At 41.1% G+C, this 22,131-nt stretch overlaps 1 protein-coding gene and 1 pseudogene across 1 annotated transcript in view; one reads left to right on the top strand and one right to left on the bottom strand.

Annotated features, from left to right (window-relative positions):
• Nucleotides 1–4,087: 4,087 nt before the first annotated feature.
• On the bottom strand, nucleotides 4,088–5,921 carry LOC129067943 (suppressor of cytokine signaling 5-like; annotated as a pseudogene).
• A 12,093-nt stretch (nucleotides 5,922–18,014) lies between these two features.
• The window catches only part of SRPK1 (SRSF protein kinase 1), an 81,410-nt gene continuing 77,293 nt past the window's right edge, over nucleotides 18,015–22,131 (top strand). The window contains 1 exon segment of the mRNA XM_054569274.1: nucleotides 18,015–18,701. Coding sequence (XP_054425249.1) covers nucleotides 18,100–18,701 — 602 coding nt within the window. The 5' untranslated portion in view covers nucleotides 18,015–18,099.

Below are 22,131 nucleotides of genomic sequence, written 5' to 3'. Positions count from 1 at the left end.
ATCTGTTCTTTATTTCATTCTTTTTTTTTGCTTCCTTCTGGATTGAATATTTTTAGTGATTCAATTTTATAATTTTTGTTGGATTGTTGGTTGTAACTCTTTGTTGGGTTGTTTTAATGGTTGCTTCAGCATTTATAATATGCATAATTTAACTTACCACAGTCTATCTTCCAGTGATATTATATGACTTCATGTATAGTATTAGAACATTACCACTATACCCTTGCACAACCTCCCTCCCAGGCTTTGTGCTATTGTTGTCATTTTACTTCTACATGCTATTATTTTTATTTTAAACAGCCAACTGCATTTTAAGATTTAAATAAGAAGAAAAATATAATATTTACCCATATTAGATTTTTGTTGCTCTTCATTCCCATGTGTAAATCCTTATTTCCATCTGGCATCATTTGCCTTCTACTTAAAGGACTTCCTTGAACATTTCTTGTAGTGCAAGTCTTTCAAATCTTTTTATGTCAGAAAAAGTCTTTATTTCATCTTTGTTTTTGAAAGATATTTTCACTAAGTAGAATCTAGGTCGACAGTTTTTAAAGTATTGTAAAGAGGTTGTTTCACTCTTCTGGTTTGCATAGTTTCTAAAGAGAGATTTGCTGTCATCTCTTTTTTTGTTTGTTTCTCTGTATGCAATGTGTCTTTTATCTCTGGCTGCTTTCAAGATTTGCCTTTGTTTTTTCTTAAAGAATAACCAGAACTTTTCTTTTGGCTTAGTCTTATTAAGGATTGCTCTTTATTACTGGTTTTAAGTATATTGATTATAATGTACTTTGGTGTAGTTTTCATGTTTCTTCTGTTTGGGGTTCATTGAGGTTTTTGGGTCTTGTGATTTATAGTTTTCATCAGACTTGTAAAACTTTCAGTTATTCTTCTTCAAATATTTATCTTTCCCTCTCCCTTCTCTTCTAGGAACTCCACTTACACGTATATTAGCCCACTTGAACCTGTCCCGTAGCAAATGGATACTCTCAGTTTTTCTCTTCCCTTTTTCTCTTTATTTTCTTTAGTCTTTCTTTTTGTATTTCATTTTGGGTAGCTTCTGTAGCTATATCTTCAGGTTCACTGATTCTTTTTCTTCTACAGTGTCTAAATCAGCCATTAATCCCATCCAGTGAATGTTTTTCCATCTCAGACATTATTGTTTTCTTTTCTATAAGTTCAATTTCTGTCTTTTTTACATCTCCCCTACATAACATGTCCAACATTCCCTATAGTTTTTTAAACATATGGAATATAAAGTTGTTTTAATGTTCTTTTTCAGTAATTCTATCATCAATGTACTTTCTGGATCAGTTTCAGTTGGCTGATTTTTCTTCTTATTAAGAGTCGTATATTTCTGCTTCCTTGCATATTTGTTAACTTTTATTGGACTCTGGACCAATAAAGCTAGGTATTGTAAATTTTATCTAGTTTGGAGAAAGGATACAATTGTATTCCTATACATATCCTTGAGCTTTGTTATAGGATGTGACTCAATTATCAGGAAGCAGTTTGATCACGTCAGTGTTACTTTTATGCTTTGTTACAAGAGGACAGAGCAGCATTTAATCCAGGGCTAATTCTTCCCCAGAACTGAAACAAAATTTTTCTACATATTCTACTCAGTGCTCTGAAAGTTGGACTTAACTGAGTCAAAGGAACCTCGGGCTTTAATTAATTTTGCATTATTTTATAAATCTGCAAATGGAGACATTTTTGAGCTTATAATATAGATTTGTTAAAATAAAGCTTTTCATAATGAGAATATTTGTTCTTTAATAAAAATCTAGAAAATACAAAAAATCAGGAAGGAAAAAGAATCTCCTGGTTTTTACTCCCTAGAGATAAATCCTGTTAACATTCTGGGTGCTTCTTTTGCTTTCCTGGAAGCCATGAGCTTTGTTGTCATAAAGGAGGAATTCTCCCCTCCCAAAGTCATAGAAATTTTTAATATTTCAGCAAATTAGGGGGTGCTTTGACTAAATCTAAGAGAAAATAATCCATCCTAATATGAATTTCTTGTTCTCAAGGACATTAAAATAAACAACCTGGGAAGCCCCACCCGCTGCCCACCACCAGCCCCAGCCCTCTGGGCAGCTCCCAGGCCTGCACCTTTGTTTCTAGCATCATTTCTTCATATTTAATAAAGTTAAGGAACTGCCAGCGATTCCCCCACCCTCTCCAGTTTTTTAGGGACCCTTGATTCATGGCTGCACTTCTGGTATCAGGGCAAGCTGTCCTTGGCCAAGCTGCGCAGTCAGCAGTTTACCTCCAGATTTTTTCGCTTAAGGAACATTCAAGGGCTTGCCATATGCAGAGTCCTATGCTTATCTGGGATTTTACAGAATGACACCCTGCTCTAGAGGAAATCACGGGCTAGAGGAGGAGAAAGCATATAACCCAGGGACTGCAATGCTGAGTACCCTGATCCTCTGTGTTGTTTCAAGACCTTGTGGGACTTCGGAGGAAGAGGAGGTAGACAGAACTCTACCTCGGCTTCTGCTGGGGGCATCAAGAAAAGTTTTTAGCTTGGGTGTTTTATTTTTTTCTTATAAGAACACCAAATGTACTTTATTAGCACAAACAAGCAGTCATAATTAGACACAGCAAGCAGAAACACACATCAGCAGTCAAAGGGTTAGTGCTGCATGCAAATATAGCTTTTCTTTTTTGTAGTCTGGGTAATAACAACAGCGATGTAAAATGTTTACATCCTTAGTTTCTGTAGTAGCAGAAACTAAGGAGCGCTGACCAGTGTTTCAGAGCACATTAACACAAAGACAGAAGACTAAATTTAACTGCTTTACTGCAAAATGCCTAGGACAGAACAATAAATTCAGTTTAATACTAAGAAGCAAACACTAGAAGTTGTTGTTGCTTCCAAAATAGCTCACCCAAATAGTATTGCATACTAGTCTAAGTGACAAAAAGGTGCTAAGTAATGTTTTTTACAGATACAATGGTTGTACAGTACCTTTTAAATCTGCGATTTGGGTTTCAGATTTTCTACTAATAATGAACTGCACTGAAATTCTGTAATTGTGCTTAAGCAATTCAGCTATGAGTTTACGACAGAGATAAATACTGCCATCCAAATTATCAATTATGGTCTAACAATAATCGGAACATCAGCAACCATGGTAGTTACTATTATCTGACTTGTTTGGGCATCTTCTAGTCTCATTTTCTTCATGGTTCGCAAATTCACCATGGGCAGAGGAAAAGATCCAACTTTAATGAGTCAACAATTAGACTGCAACTGCCAACATGAAAAATCACACACAGGACTACATTATGGCAGCTATTCCAAATTTTAAGTTGAAGCACTCATTAAAAAAACAATACCTAAGGACTTCAAATAAAATTCCATTAGCAATTGTATAAATCTGAAATTTTAAGAAATACTATTTAGAAAACTTGGTTTAGTTAAGAATAAATTATATCAATACTTATGTACACTGCATGAAGTGGCCAGAAAATTGCATTTCTGTCCGTAAGAGGAAGGCAGTCTTTACTTCTTGGATTTCCAAAGCTTGATTTACAGTAACTACAAACACTGCTACTTTTGGAAGTTTACAGAAAATTTCTAAGAAACAATTTTAAAATACTGTTGAAATACTCATTCAATATTGGTAATTTATTCTTCAGTAAGAAATAAAATTCTTCATAGCAAATACCTGAGTTGCCTCACTCAATAACCACAGCCATTAAAAACTAAATAGCCAGCCCTGGCGGGGTCGTTCATTTGGTTAGAGTGTTGTCCTGATACTTCAAGGTTGTGGGTTTGATCCCCAGGCAGGACACACATAAAAATAGGTGAATGAATGAATAAATAAGTGGAACAACAAACTGATATCTCTCTCTCTGGAAAAAAACATACACACACACACACAAAATAAATTTTTAAAAATAAAAATAACAAATAACCAAACAGCTAAATTGGCAAAATGTTGTCTCTGTTGTCTCAATGGGCACTATGTTTATCTAACAGTACATCTGGTGGATACTAACAGCCTACATACTGCACTGAATAACCTAACTTAGGTATGTGTACTGGCTATAGGTATGTTGGCTGGTGCACATAAGAGCAGATCTAGTTAATGCCCTTTGGAGACAGAATAATGTACCTTGCCTTGACTGGTTCTCATTTTAATGTGAGAATGCTGACTTATTGTTTATAAAGATATTCTTCTAAAAAAGCCTTTAACACTGACGGTAAAGCAAACCCATTCATTCCATCATATGCAGTATATCTGCAGATTACTGCACCGCAAACTGCAGGCTAAGCGGGAAGGTCCTATTTAGTGACATAACAAGTATGGTTCAAAAATATGCAAGAACTGAGGTCTTTATAATGTTCCAGAAGTCCTGTTACAGCGGAGGAGTGAAATACACAAGAGTGATGAATGTCAAAACTGAAGTTGTGATTCTACTGTTCAATTCAGGCAGGAAGGGGTCTGTTGTAGTGTGGGAGCTCACAGAGAAGAGGCCTTTTGCACAATCCCAGAGCTAAAATGTACCTTCAGTTTTGCTTCCAAGAAGAGCTTTTGGTTGGCCCTGGCCAGGTAGCTTTGGTTGGTTAGTGTTGTCCCAAAACATCAAGGTTGTGGGTTGCTCCCCAGTTGGTGCACATACAAGAATCAAACAATGAATGAATATATAAATAAGTAGAACAACAAGTCGATGTCTGTCTGCCTGCCTGCCTGCCTGCCTGTCTGTCTCTCTCTCTCACACACACACACATAAATCAATAATAAAAAGTAAAAATTTTTTTTTTAAAAAAGGGCCTCTGCTTTGTAACCGTCCATCACTCTCCAGCAACAGAAGTTACCTGTAATCTGAAGCAAACCGGGCATGAGGCAGTGAACGTAATCAGTTTGTGTGCAGACTCTTCAAGCTCCGTGTCTGCTGGCATGGGCAAGGCTCTCCTCAGATACCTGGAAGTGCCTCTCCCTACATGACTGCAGATACAATGTGCTTGTGTCCTCTTCTGAGTCACACTTAGCTTGTAGAATTGCATAATTGTCCCCACCTATTTCAGTCATTCCAGAAGCCACCTTTGGTCCTAGTTTATATAACAAAGGAAGCTGAGCAGTGGCTTCAAATATAAATACTTGCCATTGGGAGGAGGTCAATCCCTTCTTCAATACTAAGATCACCTTCTGGTCTCTAAGCTTATCTTCTTCATCTTCTGTAGAAGCCAAGGATGGACCACATGTACCGAAAAATGTTTAATTAATGTGAGCTCACAGGGACTGAATGCTCTTTAATCAAATGCCATTTTGGGCCTCAATCTGAGCCAACTGGAAAAGGATATTTCTCAAGCATTAATTCAGAAAGGCGTATTTTTCTTTTATTAGGAAAAAAAGGCTTTGACTCCTTGTTGTAAATTTTCACGGGAAAACACAAGCCCATACTCTCCTACACCTCTGTATCAGAAAGCAACTTCCTACGGGTATGCTGGGAACACTGTCCCTGTTGTGCAAGGAGTTTATACCATATCGCCTCTCTCTCCTTTGACATCCGCTTTGAGTTTTACCAAACTTTTTATAAGAATCTAGTGAACTTTGTGTCTTTGTAGAACAGGAATGTTTTTTCTTTCCACTCCATGGAGCATGTCAAGAGTAGCAATCTCTTCTTGTAAGTCTTGCTCCCAGGTTTACACGTGAATCATTACCTGTTTCAATGCTTATTTCAACAATCTTAGGAATTTCAGTGGCATAATTTTGGTTTCTCCTTTAAAAAGTCTTTGAAAGCTTCAATCCCACTGGAAAACAACATTTTCTAAAACAGGACTGCTTTGTTGCTGAGGAGTTGTCTCCTATACTGATGTTTTTATCTTTGACAAACACAGGTTGGAGTTCACCATGGCTTCCTCCTTTATGACTGAAGACATTCTGACACCTATATTTGAAGTTATTCCACATTTCCCTCCATTTTATCCATTGATTATAAAATTATGACCAATAGCAGGAGGGGCTTTGGAGGGACAGGATTTCTTTGAAGGGGCTTGGGAGGGACAGGAGCCTTGAAAGAAATGCGTGGTTCCTCTGGTCACAGATACCCATGGTGTCCTTAACCTGCTACACCCATTGAAACTTGTCCACTGGCTTTCATTCCTCTGGTAGAACCTAACTGTCTGTGACATTTCAATACATCACATAGCTAGTGAATGGGAGATTCCCCACTCTCCCACTCCGCTACTACCCTGGGCTGCCCCTTCTCTTCCAGATAACACATGCATTTTTGTATCAGTGGCCTACAGGCAGGCCAAAATAATGGCACTCATTTGTTAACCCTTTTTTGTGTGCCAGGCTCTCTTCTAAACACTTCACAAAAGTTAAACACATTTTTCTGCACAACAACCCTGTGAGGTAGAGTTGTTACTACTCCTGTTTTCTAGATGAGAAAACCGCAGGACAGAAGTCGCTCTCCCCTAGATTCCACCTGAGATCCCTAACTACCATCTGTCTACTGCTTAGCATCTGCAGTGGTGGAGTTTCAGGGTGAGTCCAATTTCTGGCCTAGTGAGAGAGAAGACTGGAGCCGCCCAAAGGAAAAGCAGCAAGGCTCAAATGAAGGACAATTCCTATTTCCTGAGTGTATGAGATAGTGCAGATACTTTACAGGCAGTATCATATCTTATCGTCACTTCCCCCTACGCCTCTTTTTATCCTCAAATTATCCTTTTTACCCTAGGGTAAGAACAAGAGTTTGCTCAAAGTCACAGCTATTCAATGTCAGTGTCAGAATTCAAACCCAGGTTAGATGCTAAAGAGACCTTTCCTCTCCTCAGTGCAGCTTTGATTTGGGGAAAGGTGGGCTTTTGGTGTCTTTGAACTGAAAAACCCAAATCAGTGCATCTGTGTATCTGTGTCTTTGCCTCCTCTCCTTGCCCCCCCTATACACACACCCTGACATCCCTGGTTTTTACATCTTTCATAACATCCCACAGGTATTCACTGAGCACCTACTATGTATCTGACACTTCCCTAGGCCCTGGAGATAGAATAGTGAACAAAAGTCACTATCATTCCAAGGAATAGTGGGGCACACAAGACAAACAAAAACAAAAACAAAGGCCTCTCTCCTTCCCCAAAGAATCACTCTGGGATGCACTGCCAAGGAGCACATAAACCTCATAGCGGTCCAAACAAACGGACATGTTGAAACACGGTTTCCGCATCGATAAAGTAAACAACTTTAATGGCTGGGTAACACATCTTCAAGCAAGTCAGATCATTTCCAATCGTTTGCTTTCAAGAAAATTAAATAAGGACCTCCTGATAGGTCATTAAAATAAGTTTTGATGATTACTATGAAAATTTTTGCACATTATTTGGAAGGAGTTAAAAAAAAACCTGAATGATATTGGTACAGCAAAACACTTTCCATTCCCACTTACTTATTTTATGTGAATAAGTTTTCTTAGCCACTGCCCAAAAATAATAGGAATAGAATGGTGCAAGACTTCCTGAGAAAAATCACCTACCACTGCACTGAGATACACCTGCAATAAACTTCCCTTTATCTAAAAGTCATGCTATATACTATTTTAATTAACCATGCAATAATAATATTTTGCAATGATAGGAAAAAAGTTTTTAGAGGATCATGATCTCAAGAAATGTTCTTACAAATTAAATTTCAATCTGGAGAAGTATAATAGACTTTCAAGAAAAAATTATATTCCCTGAGGATAAACTTCTGTGGGAGGAAAATGAATAGAAATACAAGTTCAAAGAGAAAAGGGAGTAATATAAAATTTCTTAGAGTTAACAAATATTACTTTTTTTACACATATGGATGATGGTGGGTATCAAATTGCTATTGTATTCAAATTCCATTGGATGGCACTCAAAACTATGATTTAACACTTTTATTTTAAAATGTCAATTTTCTTTCCAATGTGTATGCATTTTATACAGTTTTCACAACTAATGACCCTGGCTAGAACCTCTAGTACAATACTGAATAGAAGTGGTGAAAATGGACATCCTTGTCTTGTTCCTGATCTTAGGAGTGAAAACGTTGTCTTTCATCATTGACTATGATGTTAACTGTGGTTTTTTTCACAGATGCCTTTTATGAGGTTGAGGAAGTTCTACTTCTAGTTTGTTGAGTACTTTGAATGGGGGTAGTTTCAAAAAGTTACTTTAGTGAGTAAGGGAGCAAAATGATAGCTCAAGTTCCTTCGATTCCCCGCCCCTGCAATACCCCCAGCACCAATCACCGTACCTGCACATAGAAGGGACCCAATAAGCATTTGTGGAGCAAACTGTCTCCCACCTCCCCCTTGGTTTTTATACTATAGTGATACTGAGCTGTTTATGGTTCCCCCACACATACCATGTGGTCTTCTCTGGCTGGAGTTTTCTTTCCTCCCTTCTGTTTCCAGCTGATTCCTATTCATATTATCAAATGCTGCCCAGGTGTCACCTCATTCAGGCAATGTCTCTCTCACCCCTTCTCAAATCCTGAGCTGAGCAGGTCTCTTTTTCTGAGCTCCCGTGGCAGTCTGTGCATCTACCATTGTGCATTGCATTTAATTATTTATGCTGCCACTCCCCAACTCTCACTAAACTAGACAGGTGATACAGTGTTTGGTTAATGCAAAACCCTGCCTCTTAATAATTTCTGTGACTTTGGTTGTGCCTCAGTTTCCTCATCTATCAAACAGATGATAATAACAGTACCTATCTTGTAGGAGTTTTTCAGGGTTGAAAGACAATAGTGTCTAGTAAACAGTAATTACTATGTACGGGTTAGCTATTAAGTCCCACAGAGCAAGGCCTATGATAGTTTTCTTCTCTGCTTTTCACAGCCCTTAGACTAATGCCTGGCCTGCAGTGGGTACTCAATACATCTCTGTCATGAGGGTGTGCACGGTGCAAAGTATCTGAAAAAAAAAAAAATGGATGTTGCCCATCTTGGTATATTTCCTAAACTGCCCTCACTCTGACCCTAAGATGGCCAAGCTAGAGAAATTAAATCCCAGTCATTATGGTGCTCCTCTCCTTAGTGTGACATTAAGAGTCTGGGAGGTTTATGCACTGCTCAAAATAGGGAAAGGACTTCTGATTTTCAGTACAATATTTTTATTGTCTAAGCCTGCATGATCTTTTGAACAAGTTAAATATAGCAGAGGGTCTTTCCTGGCCTGGCAGCCACCTAGGGTGCGGCCTCTCATGATATTTGTAATTAACCTTAAAATACTTCAGCATTTATCCTTGGAATCAAGGCAAGAGAAGCATATTCTGAGTGAAGATGTTTAAGAAAGCTCTTCTGGTACTTCCAGACCTTAGATGAGCTCCAACATGTCCCTGTTTTGGCAACCCATGTACACATTCCGTAAAATTTTCCTAACCATTCCCCTAGTTCCACAGTCCCAGAGTGCTCCTTTTTTAATGGCATTTTCAAAAAATCTACTTTTTCAAAACAAAATACTTGGGCATATTAAAACTTTTGGCAAAGGCAGGATGACATTTGTAGCTGTCAGTCGCTTGAAGTTACACCCAGGTGCAGTTTGTGTTCTAATCAGCAATTCCCTTGCCAGGAGTGGTTAGTGACCATTCTAATCAGGTGGCCCTGATAAAGGGGGTCAGAGTAAATGAATACCAAAAATTTTGCCAATGATAGCTCTTTTTATAACATCCATTACAAGAATTAACAAGCAAGTCATTTCAGCAGTGAAAACCTGCTTTCAATGACACCTCTGGCATTGTTCAGGACTGGAAAAGCATAACAAAGTATAAGGGAGTCTCCCTCTCTGGTTACCTGATGACAACTACACCAGTGACAGAGTCCTGCCTCTGGGATACTACTGTCCCTGCCTTGAATAAACTTTTCATTCAAGCTCCACTGAGAGGATCCAAAAAGAGAGACACAGAACTCAGAGGCTGTAAGAATTCTTTTGTGTCTGCTTGCTAATGAATGTTTTAAAAAGGTTAACTTGTTTTCTTTATATCCCAAGAGTGATGATGCCAGGCAGGCAAATCCTTATCACTTAAAATTTCCCTGGTAGGTATTGTTACCAATGAAAAAGAACTAAGCATTAGGCATGATCAGCTTAAGTCAGTTTGCAGCACTTTGCTGCCTCAGAGGCAGCAGAGCAAGGATCCTACCCACCTCTGGAAATACTGCTCTCAGTAATCTCCTCATTGCTAGAGAATGTCCTCCCCTTTTCCAACCTTCATGCACAGCCGGAGCATCCAAAGGGACAGAATTGAGAGAATCAAGATGGCAGAGGAGTGAGTGGAAGTCACACTTACCTCCTCCCAGGACCAACTTGGAATTACAACTAAATTGTGGAGAAATCACCTGGAACAAATAACTGAACAATAGTGAGAGAGGAGACAGAAGGATCACCTTTAGCGCAATCTAACTGGTAAGGAGTGCGGTACAGATCTGAGAAGGCGGGCAGGGCGTCCACAGGTGGCAGCACCAGAAGAATATTGAAATGGCCAGCTGGATCCCCCTGAGAAGAGCAGGGTCTAAACCAAAAGTGGGGATCTCTAGCCTACGGCACCAGAGCCAAAAAATACACAGAAAACAGCCAGCTGCGAAAAGCAGCAGGGTTGCTCTCTGCCAGAGACAGGTGACTGGAGGTGCAAAGAACCTTTTAAAGAGCCAATGCATAAATTTTTACTTGCAGCCACTTACCCTGGGCTCTGGCAAAGGCGGGGGCAGAGTAGGCTAGAGACGCCTGAGGAGAAACTTTGGGGAGAGAACTGAGAGAGTAGCCCACGGCATCTTGGTGCTGACTCATCCCCCACGAGGCAGCAGCCATCTTGCTCAGGCAGACCACTCCCCTGAGTGGCAGCAACATCAGAGGACCCGATAGCCCCACCCCAAGGTGGGATTCCCCCACCCTGCGCTGCCTAAGTGACCTGCTGAGTGCACAGTGACTAGATTAATAGCTGAAGGAGACAGCCACAAACAGTAAATTCCCAGAAGTCTTGAACAGACTGCCTAAGGTCAGACAGGGCCAACACCTGACATCCTCAGAGGCAGATCCAGAAAGAAAAAAACAGTGGCCTCCTACCATAGAAGTTCACACCACAAAGTCAGGAAATCAAGACAGATCAACTTAAGAAGTAGAAGCAAAAAAGAAGAGTCTCACAAAGAATGGGAAGACAAAGAAATACCCCCCACTCACAGGGAAAGGAGGAATCCCCACAAAGAGAACTAAATGAAATAGAGGCAAATACACTATCAGATATTGAGTTCCAAACAATGGCTCTAAGGAAGCTCAGTGAGCTCAGAGAGAATTACAAAAACTACAGGGAAACTATGAGGAACTTATCGCAAACTGTATCAGTATGAAAAAGGACACAGAAGCTATCAATAAGAGGCAAGAAGAAATGAAGAATACAATTTCTGAATTAAAGAACACAGTAGAAGGAATCAAGAGCAGGCTCGAGGAAGCACAGGGTCAAATCAGCCAGCTGGAGGAGAAGGTAGAAAAAAGCTCCCAGAAAGAGCAAGAAAATGAAAAAAGACTCAAAGAGAATAAAGAGGCATTTAGGGAAATGCAGGACAACCTGAAATGTCATCATATCCGTATAATAGGGATACCAGAAGGAGAAGAAGAGGAATAAGGCATAGAGAACCTGTTTGAAAAAGTAATGATGGAAAACTTCCCTCACTGGAGGAGAGAAATAAGTCACACAAGTCCAGGAAGCACAGAGGGTCCCATTCAAGAGGAACCCAATGAGGCCCACTCCAAGACACATCATCATTAAAATGGCAGATATCAAAGATAAACAGAGAATCCTAAAGGCAGCAGGGGAGAAACAGGTAGTAACATGTAAGGGAGCCCAGATATGGCTAGCAGCTGACTTCTCAACAGAAACACTGCAAGCCAGAAGGGAATGGCAAGAAATAGTCCAAGTAATGAACAGCAAAGCCCTGCGACCAAGACTGCTCTACCCAGCAAGGCTCTCAATTAAAATGGAAGGCAAAATAAGGAGTTTCCCAGACAAAAGAAGACTAAAAGAATACACTTCCACCAAACCAGCATTGTAAGATATGCTAAAGGGACTGCTTTAAGAAGATGAAGAAAAAGAGTCTATGAATATCCAGTTCCTTGCACAGTTGCCAATACTTGATATTACTAATATTTTTTAATACATACTAATCAGACTGTAACAATGATGTGTTAATTGTTCCTTTATTGTTTGTTGAAACTAAACCTGTTTTTGTATATTTCTGGCCTATTTCTATTATTTTTAAAAAGCTTTAAATGACTTTTTGGTGTTCTTTGTCCATTTTTTGATTAAAGGTTTGTAGAATTTTTTTCCCTAAAAAATACAAAACAAACCATTAACCCTTTTGTAGATGTGTTGCAAATACTTTGCTATTCTATTATTTGTCCTTTAGCTTTTTAATATGTATATTACTGCACAGTCTTAAATGTTTAATATAGTCATATTTACTTTATAGCTTCTGAGGTTGAATATTTTACTTCAGGTCATGAAAAATATTAGTTCTATTTTCTTCTAAAACTTCTTAGATTCTACATATTGATTTTTAACTCATCTGAATATTTCTTGTATAATGTGTGAAATAGGGCTCTATATTTGTTTTATTTCTTGTAATAGTGCTCTATGTACCTTATTTGTTGAATAAGTCTTATTTTCCCCATTGATTTGAAATATCAACTTAATCATGTTATATTGTTAGACAGATGTATAGGTTTGTCTCTAGAATGCTCATTATATTTCATTGACCTAATTGATTATTTCTGTGCTGGTGTCATGGTGGTTTAATTGCTAGTATAATGGTTTTAAACTTTTAAAATATTTTATAATTAACCTTGACATTTTAAAAAATAAAAAATCAATCTGCATTTAAGAAAGAATTAAAGAGAGAGAGAGAGAGAGAGAGAGATGGAACTCCTACCTTTTGCGACAACATGGATGGAACCGGAGAATATTAAGCTAAGTGAAATAAGCCAGTTGATGAAAGACAAATACCACATGATCTCACCTATAAGTGGACTCTATTCAACAAAATAAACTAACGAACAAAACAAATCACAGACATGGAAACATGGAGCAGACTGAAAGTGACCAGAGGGGATGGGGAAGGAGGACAATGGTGGAAAGAAGGGGAAGGGACTAGACAAAGAACATGTATGAATGACCCATGGACACGGACAACAGAGTGGGAATTGACTGTGGGAGCGGGGGATGGGGGTGGGATGGGTAAAGGGGGAAAACTGAGCCAACTGTAATAGAATAAACATGATTTATAAATTAAGAAAATATTATTAAAAAAATTTTTTTAAAAATGGACAGAGTTGAGACTTTGAAGAACCTACCCAACCAAGTCAAAGCTTTTATACTCTTTTATCTCCTCCACTGACTCCCCCAACATTTCACTCCAGCAGTTTCCTCATGAAGCTTAAGCTTTTCTAGAACAAGGTAGAAAGGGGGTTATCTCTAAGTTGCTTCTGTTCTCAAGCCTCTTCAGGGATCATGGAGCCCAAGAAGCTGGCTTACTTGCTTGTAAAGTGCTAGCTGATTTGGGTGTATACTGTAGACTGGCCAGACAGGCTTGTGCTGGATAGTCTGTCGGCCCCTCCATAATCATCCTCCACCCATCTCCACCCTGCTCTGTACCCGAGGAGGCTGGCTTGCATGGACTGCATCACCCAGGTACCCTTCTGACTTCCAGTTGGGTTTTGTCAGTGGGAGGCATTAGCCTGAGAGGATGAGAGGAGAAAGAAGTTGGGTATTTATTTCCCTGCTGGGCCATGGTTATTCCCTTTATCAAAGGGCACAGCTGCTGTCAGGCAGTCCTTTCCTACCACTGTAGCTCTCACGGGTTGATTGTGTCCCTGCAAAAAAGACACATTGCAGTCTAACACCCAATACCTCAGAAAGTGACCTTATCTGGACATGCAGTCTTTACAGAGGTAATCAAGTTAAAATGAGGTCACTGGGATGAGCCCTACTCCAGTATGACTGATGTCATTATGAAAAGGAGAAAATAGGACACAGATTGAGACACACATAGAGGGAAGACAATACAAAGAGGCACAGAGAAGATGGTCATCTACAAGCCAAGAAAGATGACAGATCCTTCCCTCACAATCCTAAAAAGAACCCAACCCTCCTGACACTTTGATTTCAGACTTCTAGCCTCCAGAACTATGAGACAATGCATTTTTGTCATTTAGGCCACCTGGTTTGTGGTACTTTGTGATAGCAACCCTAGCAGACTCATACAAGCTGTTGCGGTGTCCTGGTAACACCTCCACCCTTTTCCCCTTCAAGCTTAGAGGTGGTAAAGGCTCCTGCTGTTTGTCCCTGGATGCCCCATCATCCCTGTGGGTTTCCCTTAACCCTGCCCACACCTCAACCACTTCATTCAAATCTGTTTTATCCTGTTGAATGTACACTCTTTCCTGATATTCAAGACTAGAATATAATTATTTCCCAATATACTTCACAGAACTATCTCACAAGGGCAAGATAAAGTTTTATTGGGGTTCTCCAATTATGCGGACATCTACTGGGAATCTATCATTCAAAATAAAGTATGTGATATATTTGCACTTTCTTCTGTTATCCATTTCATCTCACAGGACACTGGGGAAGCCATAGGAGGAAGTGATACTTTGGATTTGATGCAAATCAAAACTCTGGACCAGGTATAAGAGTTTATGGTAACCAAGGCAAGGGATGTTGGGTGTAATGAAACAGGTCCTACACTTTAGATGCTCAGATTTCAAAAATTGCAAAGAAGCACTAGTGAAGTTCCCAGGGTTGTCTCTCTCCTTTTTTTTTTTAATTGACTTTTGGAGAGAGAGGAACATCGATTCTTTCTTGTATGTCCCTGACCAGGGATTGAACCCTCAACCTTGGCATATTGGGATGACGCTATAACCAACTGAACTACTTGGCCAGGGCCCCAGAGCAGTCTTAAAAAGTAAGTTAGTTCATGTGGAATGGGATCTTTTCGGGAATTAACTTCTGACACTGCCCATGAGCAGCAAAAGGCATGATGGCTCATGTTCTCTGAATAATTCTACTTGTAAAAGGACTTGCAGAATAATAGTTGTGGGAGACAGGTATTCATGTAACTGATAATGAACACCAAAAATGGCCACTATTTTTTAGAATAACTTTTGGAAGGGTAAAGTCCGGAATAGGACAAGCCCTGTGAAATTGGGGGTGGGAGGAGGTGATATTTCAAGTTACCTTTAAAGCAAGAAGAACAAGGCTTTAGAATAAGGGAAAAACAAATACAAACTAGTTTATATAAACAATTAGAGATTTTAGAACAGGTGTGGAGAACTGAAGTGTGCTGGAAAAATGGGTAAATAAAGAGGAGAAATGGTCAATTCTGGGAACTTAGTCCAGTGAACTTTACATTGACTCTGGAAAATATCTCAAGTGAATTCTTTAAAAAAATAATTTTTTAAAAGTTCTTTTTAACTTATCTTTAGAGAGGGGAATTAAGGGGGAAAGAGAGGGAGAGAAACATCAATGTGTGGTTGCATCTCACACACCCCTTTATGAGGGCAAGGTCTGCAACCCAGACAAGTGCCATACACTGGGACTCAAACCCACAACCCTTTGGTTCACAGGCCAGTGCTCAATCCACTGAGCCATACTGGCCAGAGTTTAAGTGAGCTTTTAAACGGAGGACTCATAAGTTCTTAAAGAGAGAAGCAATAGTCACTCAGAGTCCGTATAGGTAAGACAGATTCCTGCCAAGCTAAATTTACTTCCTTTTTGATGGGTCTGCACTAACCCATTTGGGTTTTAGCACAGCTTTCATGTTGTCCCTCTCAGCGTTGTCTCTCTTGTCCAGGCATTTCTCATAAACTGCGCATCATTTATTGTTAGTGTTGGACACTGTGCTAGTCACTGAGATTACATAAAGAAAAACCCAAACAGGGTTCCTACCCTCATAGAATTTGCTTCCTGGTGGGAAATAATTTCCCGATTCTAGGATTTTTTTCTCAGTCTCCAGCTGTCTCCTGTTTTTCCTAAACCACATGTGGTTTTCCTGAGCTAGCAGAATCCTCAGACTCCAGGGCTTCAGTGTCTGCTCCAACTCTCCTTTTGTGCTCAAGTGTAGCACGGAGAGGAAACGGGGTTGCAGTTTCCCTTGGCCAACAGGTACTGCCCTCTTTTGCAATATGTCCAGAAATGCTATCATTCAGGTTCCATGCAACAGATATTAATTAGCTAATTTTCCAATTTGGCAAACCTACATTTCCAGCCTCACGTTCCACTTCATCCTTTTAGTCATTGCCAGCCCCGGCTTCTGCCCGTAAGTTTCCAAGTCTGTGCCTTTTTGTTCTATTGATTTTTTTCATTTAGGAAAGCCATACATCTCCTTCCCCACCTGTGGAAATCCTACACGTTTCCCAAGATCCAGCTCAAAAGCTCCCAGACTGGACTGACTCACTTTGCTCAATAAAATCCCACTCAAGCCCCCATGCTTGACTTGTGCCACACTATTATACTGTCATCTTCCTTTCTTGGCCTATTAATTACTTGTCTGTCTTCCCCACTAGAGTCTTCAGAACTCCCATCCTGTCCAGCTCCAGAGCTTACACCTGGAGTTGATAAACTCAGGCCTGAGCCAAAAATGGTTGAAATAATTGAAAAAAGATCAACAGAAGAATAATGTTTTGTTAAAATTACATGAAATTTAAATTTCAGGGACCATAAATAAAGCTTTGCTTTAACACACAACCTCTACTTTCTATGATTGCTTTTGAGTTCCAGTGGCAGAGTTGAGCAGCCGGAAAAAGAGACCTTGCGGCACGAATATATACTATATGGCCCTTCACAGAAAATCTTTACTAACCCTGCTTTACAATAAGGGTTTGATGATTGAATCACTGGGTCCAGACACCAAGGCTCTAAGTACACATTACCTCCAAGCTTTCCTTTCTTTGCATAGTGGAGGGTATAACTATCTTGCCTTGAAGTTGCCATGAACATCAAATGAAATAATGCACTTAGAAAATATAAAAGCATGCTATAAAGACAACTGTGTTTATCATGTACTGAAAAGATGATAAAGTGGAAAAATTTTTAAAAAGCACTATTTTTATTGTCCCCTTCTTTCCTTTAGAGCCTTCATTTAAACTTGAAATTTTAAGAAAAAATTCAATTATTATTATTTTTTAAAAGACTTTATTTTTAAAGATAGGATAAGAGAAAGATAAAGAGAGGGAGAGAAATATCCATGTGTGGTTGCCTCTTGCATGCCCCCAACTGGGGACATGGCCTGCAACCCAGGCATGTGCCCTGACTGGGAATAGAACCTCTTTGGTTTGCAGGCCTGTACTCAATTCACTGAGCTACACCAGCTAGGGTTAACTTTTATTTATTTTTTTTACATTCAATATTATTTTGTATTAGTTTCAGGTTTTGTAGTAGTTACAGAATAGTGGTTAGACAATCATATACTTTACAAAGTGTTCCCCCGATATTTCCAGGACCCACCTGGCACAATACAGTCATTACAACACTACTGACTATCTTCCCTATTTAAATGACAACAGGGTTACAGGTTCCTTCCTTTCAGTCTTTCTTTTGTGTTGCTCCCACTTCCTCTACTTTCTCACTTGCAACTTCTCCCCTCATTTTCTTTATATAGTATCTCAATTGGCCCTCACAGCTCTGCGAAAGCACTGGAACACGCCTGATCAACCCATTTTATAGACCGGGAAACTGAGTCCAGTTCCAGTTGGCTGCGGAACTCTGACTCAGCACCCAGGGGAACCTTAAAGGAGCGCTCTAAGCCTTTCCTAAGGAGTAACAGCCCAGCAAACAGAACAAACCTCACCCCGTCCGGCTTCCACGCTTAGTTCTCAAACTGTCTGTAGCGTTCACGTTCCACATTCTTTTCTTCCCAGCTCTCCTCGTCCCCATTCTTTTCTGCGCCCCCCTTCTCAGGAGCAGGTGGTAGGCTCCACGCTCAACGCGCAGGCGCGCGCCGTCGTGGGGCGGGGACGGGGCAAGAACCTGGGGGGCGGGGGTGGAGTGTGCGCGGGCTCGCTTTTGGGCATCGGCGGGAGCGGGAGGCACCGCCACTCGAGTGCGCAGGCGCCTGGCGGTTACCGGTCTCGCCATGGAGCGGAAAGGTGAGCGGTGAAGCGGCCTTCGCCACGAGGGGCAACGGCTGCCGGGGCGAGGCCCGGATCACCGGCGGGAGCTTGGCCTAACCGCCGCAGTCGGGTATCCGGGCGTGTGGCGCCCCTCCACTGAGGTGGCGCCGCCCCTCCACCCCCGCCTCTGGGCTGCTGGTCCGCGCCCCTCTGCCCGGGCGTCCTTCCACGCCAGCAGCCCTCGCCCGTTGTTCCCCACCAGGCTGGCCCGCGTCTTGGGGCCACTGCAGAGCCCCGCTGTCCGCGGGCGAGGCAGATATCCGGCCGCCGGCCCCCTGACCTGGCGCGAGGCCCCGCCGGCACACCCTGCCTGGGTGTTTCTTTGCGCCCCGTGGGTCTCCAGTCCCCTGGCCGGCCGTCTTGTTGAAGCCGCGGCGCTTGCCGCCGAGCCGCCCCGTAGGCAGACCCCGCACCCGGGCCTCGCGCCGCAGCTCGGTCTCCACCCTCACCTTGGTCGCCTCCTTTCCTCCACATTCGCCCTTCATCCATCCCTCTCTCCTGCAGTGCTTGCGCTCCAGGCCCGAAAGAAAAGGACCAAGGCCAAGAAGGACAAAGCCCAAAGGAAGTGAGTCTTGAACCCTAACATCCCGTTCTTTGGATTTCACCCCACACCTCCTGTTTGACGGGCACCGGGTTCGGGCACCCTGCGGCCCCAGCCACATGGCCGCAGGGCGGCCTTTGAGAGCCGCTCTCCGTGAACCTAGTGGAAGGGAGCGTCTGTTGCCGGGCCAGGGTATCCACAGCCCCATCCCTGCTGGAAAGGGCTGTTGAGAAGGACCAACCAGAGGCCATCCAGTCATTACCTTCCCAGCTCCGGAGGAGGCACCCCAGGCTCTCCTAGTTTGGGCCTCCCAACGGAGCTGGTGGATCATTACCAGTCTGTCCGTGAACTCTGGCCTCTTTTCCGTACCTGCTTCCCAGCGTCTTAACTTGCCTCCTGTACTGGCCGGTAGGCCATCGGGGAATTCTTTAATCGATTTGCCGTTTGGTTTGCCAGGTACACGTTCCTTTTTACAGAGGAGGGCAAGGAGCTTTCCCCTGGATTAATCAACTTCCTGAGCCTGCGGGGCGCATTGCCCTGCCTTGCTTGCAGTGTGCAGGCAGACCACTTGTGTATACAGCTAGTTTTTCTTACTGCTTCGCTTCTTGCTAAACCTCAAGTCCTCACTCAGAATGCAACTGTATAGTCGACATTGTTGGTGATTCTCTTTTGGTGTATTAAGTACCACATGTCCGGCTTTATCAGCAGGATGCATAGCCTTAGTGCTAGTGTGGGAAACACAAAAGTTGGGCACAGACTAGTAGAAACGCCCAGTGGAGGGCTTCTGCAAGTGAGGCTCAGTCTAAAGTTTTTCTCTTGTACTAGCTATTGTAATTGCAAAAGGTCTTGGAAATTGTCTTTTAGGCAGTTTGTGGTCAGGGGAAAAAAAAATATTTTCTTGACACTTTTCCATTTACCTGATGTTATGTGGAGATGTGTATACCATCTAATTCTTTCTGAGCTGATAAAACGCATTTCAGAGGCTTACCATGGTTGCTCTTCTGAATGACAATACCAGATAGGGGCGTATGTTGTTTTGGCAGTTACCTAATGTTTGAGGAGAGCACACAATGACTTCTATCAGTAGAGTTAAGTGGTAGGTGACCTCATCTCTTGCTCCATTTCTATCAGTTGTCTTATGAAATTTTTTATTTTGTAAAGTGTTTAGTAACCACATATTTAAATGTGAGTTTATATATGCCTGTGTATATTTGCCTCTTGATTATCCATGTATGGATTAGTTGAAAACCAGTTTTTAATCCTAGATTGGTTTAATGGAAACAGCAAGGAGCTAACCTGGTTCTAATATGCAGTGGGAGTTTAAATGTTACTCATTTTCTTCTTGTACCTTATTTTTGTTATTCCTGTGGAGCTGATAATGTCTTGTAAGTTATGTTTTATAAACGTATTTTTTTGCTGATCTAGGGAGATGGTGATTTCATTATTCACTGTATTATTTAGCAGATTTCTGTCCTGGCCTCTCCATATGGAAATTAATTTTGATACTTACCTGAATCAACCTATAATTTGGGAAGTGTATGTATAGGTGATGATGTACTTTATTTTAATGTATATATCTATTACTTTAGATTACCTGTTTAGACCATATGCCTTATTTCTAAAGCTGAATACATGTACTTTGGGTGATCTGTTACTCATTTACTATTGTGAGTAAACTACTTCTATTCTTAATTATTTCCATGCCTGTACAAAAGCAAGCAAATAGTACAGGTAAGCTAGTAGTCATTTTGCTGAGTATTTAATCCTTTGCAACTTTGACTCCTGAAATATATGTGAATGAAGTGACCTTGCTTACTTGTAGCATCAGAGGCGCTTTATTTTTTTGTCTTCGACTGATACCTTTACTTGGTAATTTTTTTTTTCTCCAGCCTCCTTTTAAGTAGCTGAAATGTCTTAATTAACTTGGTTAGAGTACTATGTCAGAAGTTCAGCCCCACGTAATTCAGGTAACTTGACTCTGTTCCATGACTCCTGACTTCCAGTCATTTTGCAAAGGCAAGATGTTAGTTACCAGGAGATTAATCAGGAAGAAGAGCTGAGGAAGAAGCATGCCATATAGTTTGGTTACAGTTAGTCAGATCTGATTTGAATTTTTATTTTGCTTAGTTTTAGCAATCTGATCTTGGAAAACTTGGTTAAGGAAATAGTTTTACATGTTCTTAATGTCTGGTAGCTCAGTAATAATGAAAACTGATCAGGATCTGCAGTTACAAAAACCAAGTATTAAAGTGAAAAATTTTAGAAACTTGAAAATACAACAGTAACAGCATCCTGTTTTTTGTTGTTGTTGTTCCTCAAGTGCAGTTGTCTCCATTCCCCCCCCCCCCCGCCACTCCTCCCTGCCCTACCCATCCCTATCTCCCACCCTCAAACCTACCCCCATTGGCTTTGTCCATGTGTCCCTTATACATGTTCCTTGACAACCCTTCCCCTATTTTCTCCCATTATCCCTCTTCCCCGCTCCCCTCTGGTTACTGTTAGTTTGTTCTTCATTTCAATGTCTCTGGTTGTATCTTGCTTGCTTGTTCATTTTGTTGATTAGGTTCCACTTACAGGTGAGATCATATGGTATTTGTCTTTCACCACCTGGCTCATTTCACTTAGCGTAATGCTCTTCAGTTCCATCCATGCTGCCACGAAGGGTAGGAGTTCCTTCTTCCTTTCTGCTGTGTAGTATTCCATTGTGTAAATGTACCATAAGTCTTTTGATCCACTCATATACGGATAGGCACTTAGGTTGCTTCCAGCACTTGACTATTGTAAATTGTGCTGCTATGAACTTTGGGGCGCATAGGTTCTTAGAATTGGTGTTTCAGGATTCTTAGGGTATAATCCCAGCAGTGGAATTGCCAGGGCAAAAGGCAGTCCATCTTTAGCTTTCTGAGGAAATTTCAAACCATTTTCTACAGTGGCTGCACCAGTCTGCATTCTTACCAGCAGTGTGTTAGGGTTCTCTTTTCTCCATAACCTCACCAGCTCTTGTTTGTTGATTTGGTTTTGATAGACATTCTGACCGGTGTGAAGTGGTATCTCACTGTGGTTTTAATTTGCATTTCTCTGATGGCTAGTGATGCTGAGCATCCTTTCATATATGTCTCTGGGCCCTCTGTATGTCCTCCTTGGAGAAGTGTCTGTTCAGCATCCTGGTAATTTTTTCCAGACACTGTACTCTTACTAACATTAACTTGGTGGTAATCTGTATTACTCTACAGATAAGGAAATTGAGATTTGTAGATTATTCCCCTATAAAATTGTGAAGTTAGGATTCTAACCTGGGTCTGACATACCCCAGAGTCCTAGGTACTAACCATTGCTATCACCAAGCAACAGTTTCTTTTAGTGTCTGAGGACAAATAAGGTAGAGGCTGAGTGAACATAGACTTTGAATAAGGGACCTCTGGGTGCCTTAGGTACCCTTCCATGGCCCACTGGC

Source organism: Pteronotus mesoamericanus, unplaced genomic scaffold, assembly GCF_021234165.1.
Source record: "Pteronotus mesoamericanus isolate MK-2021 breed Mesoamerican mustached bat unplaced genomic scaffold, CSHL_Meso_final contig_20, whole genome shotgun sequence".
Classification (NCBI taxonomy): domain Eukaryota; kingdom Metazoa; phylum Chordata; class Mammalia; order Chiroptera; family Mormoopidae; genus Pteronotus; species Pteronotus mesoamericanus.
Note: the sequence above shows the minus strand (reverse complement) of the source record. Positions and strands in the feature narration are given on the sequence as shown.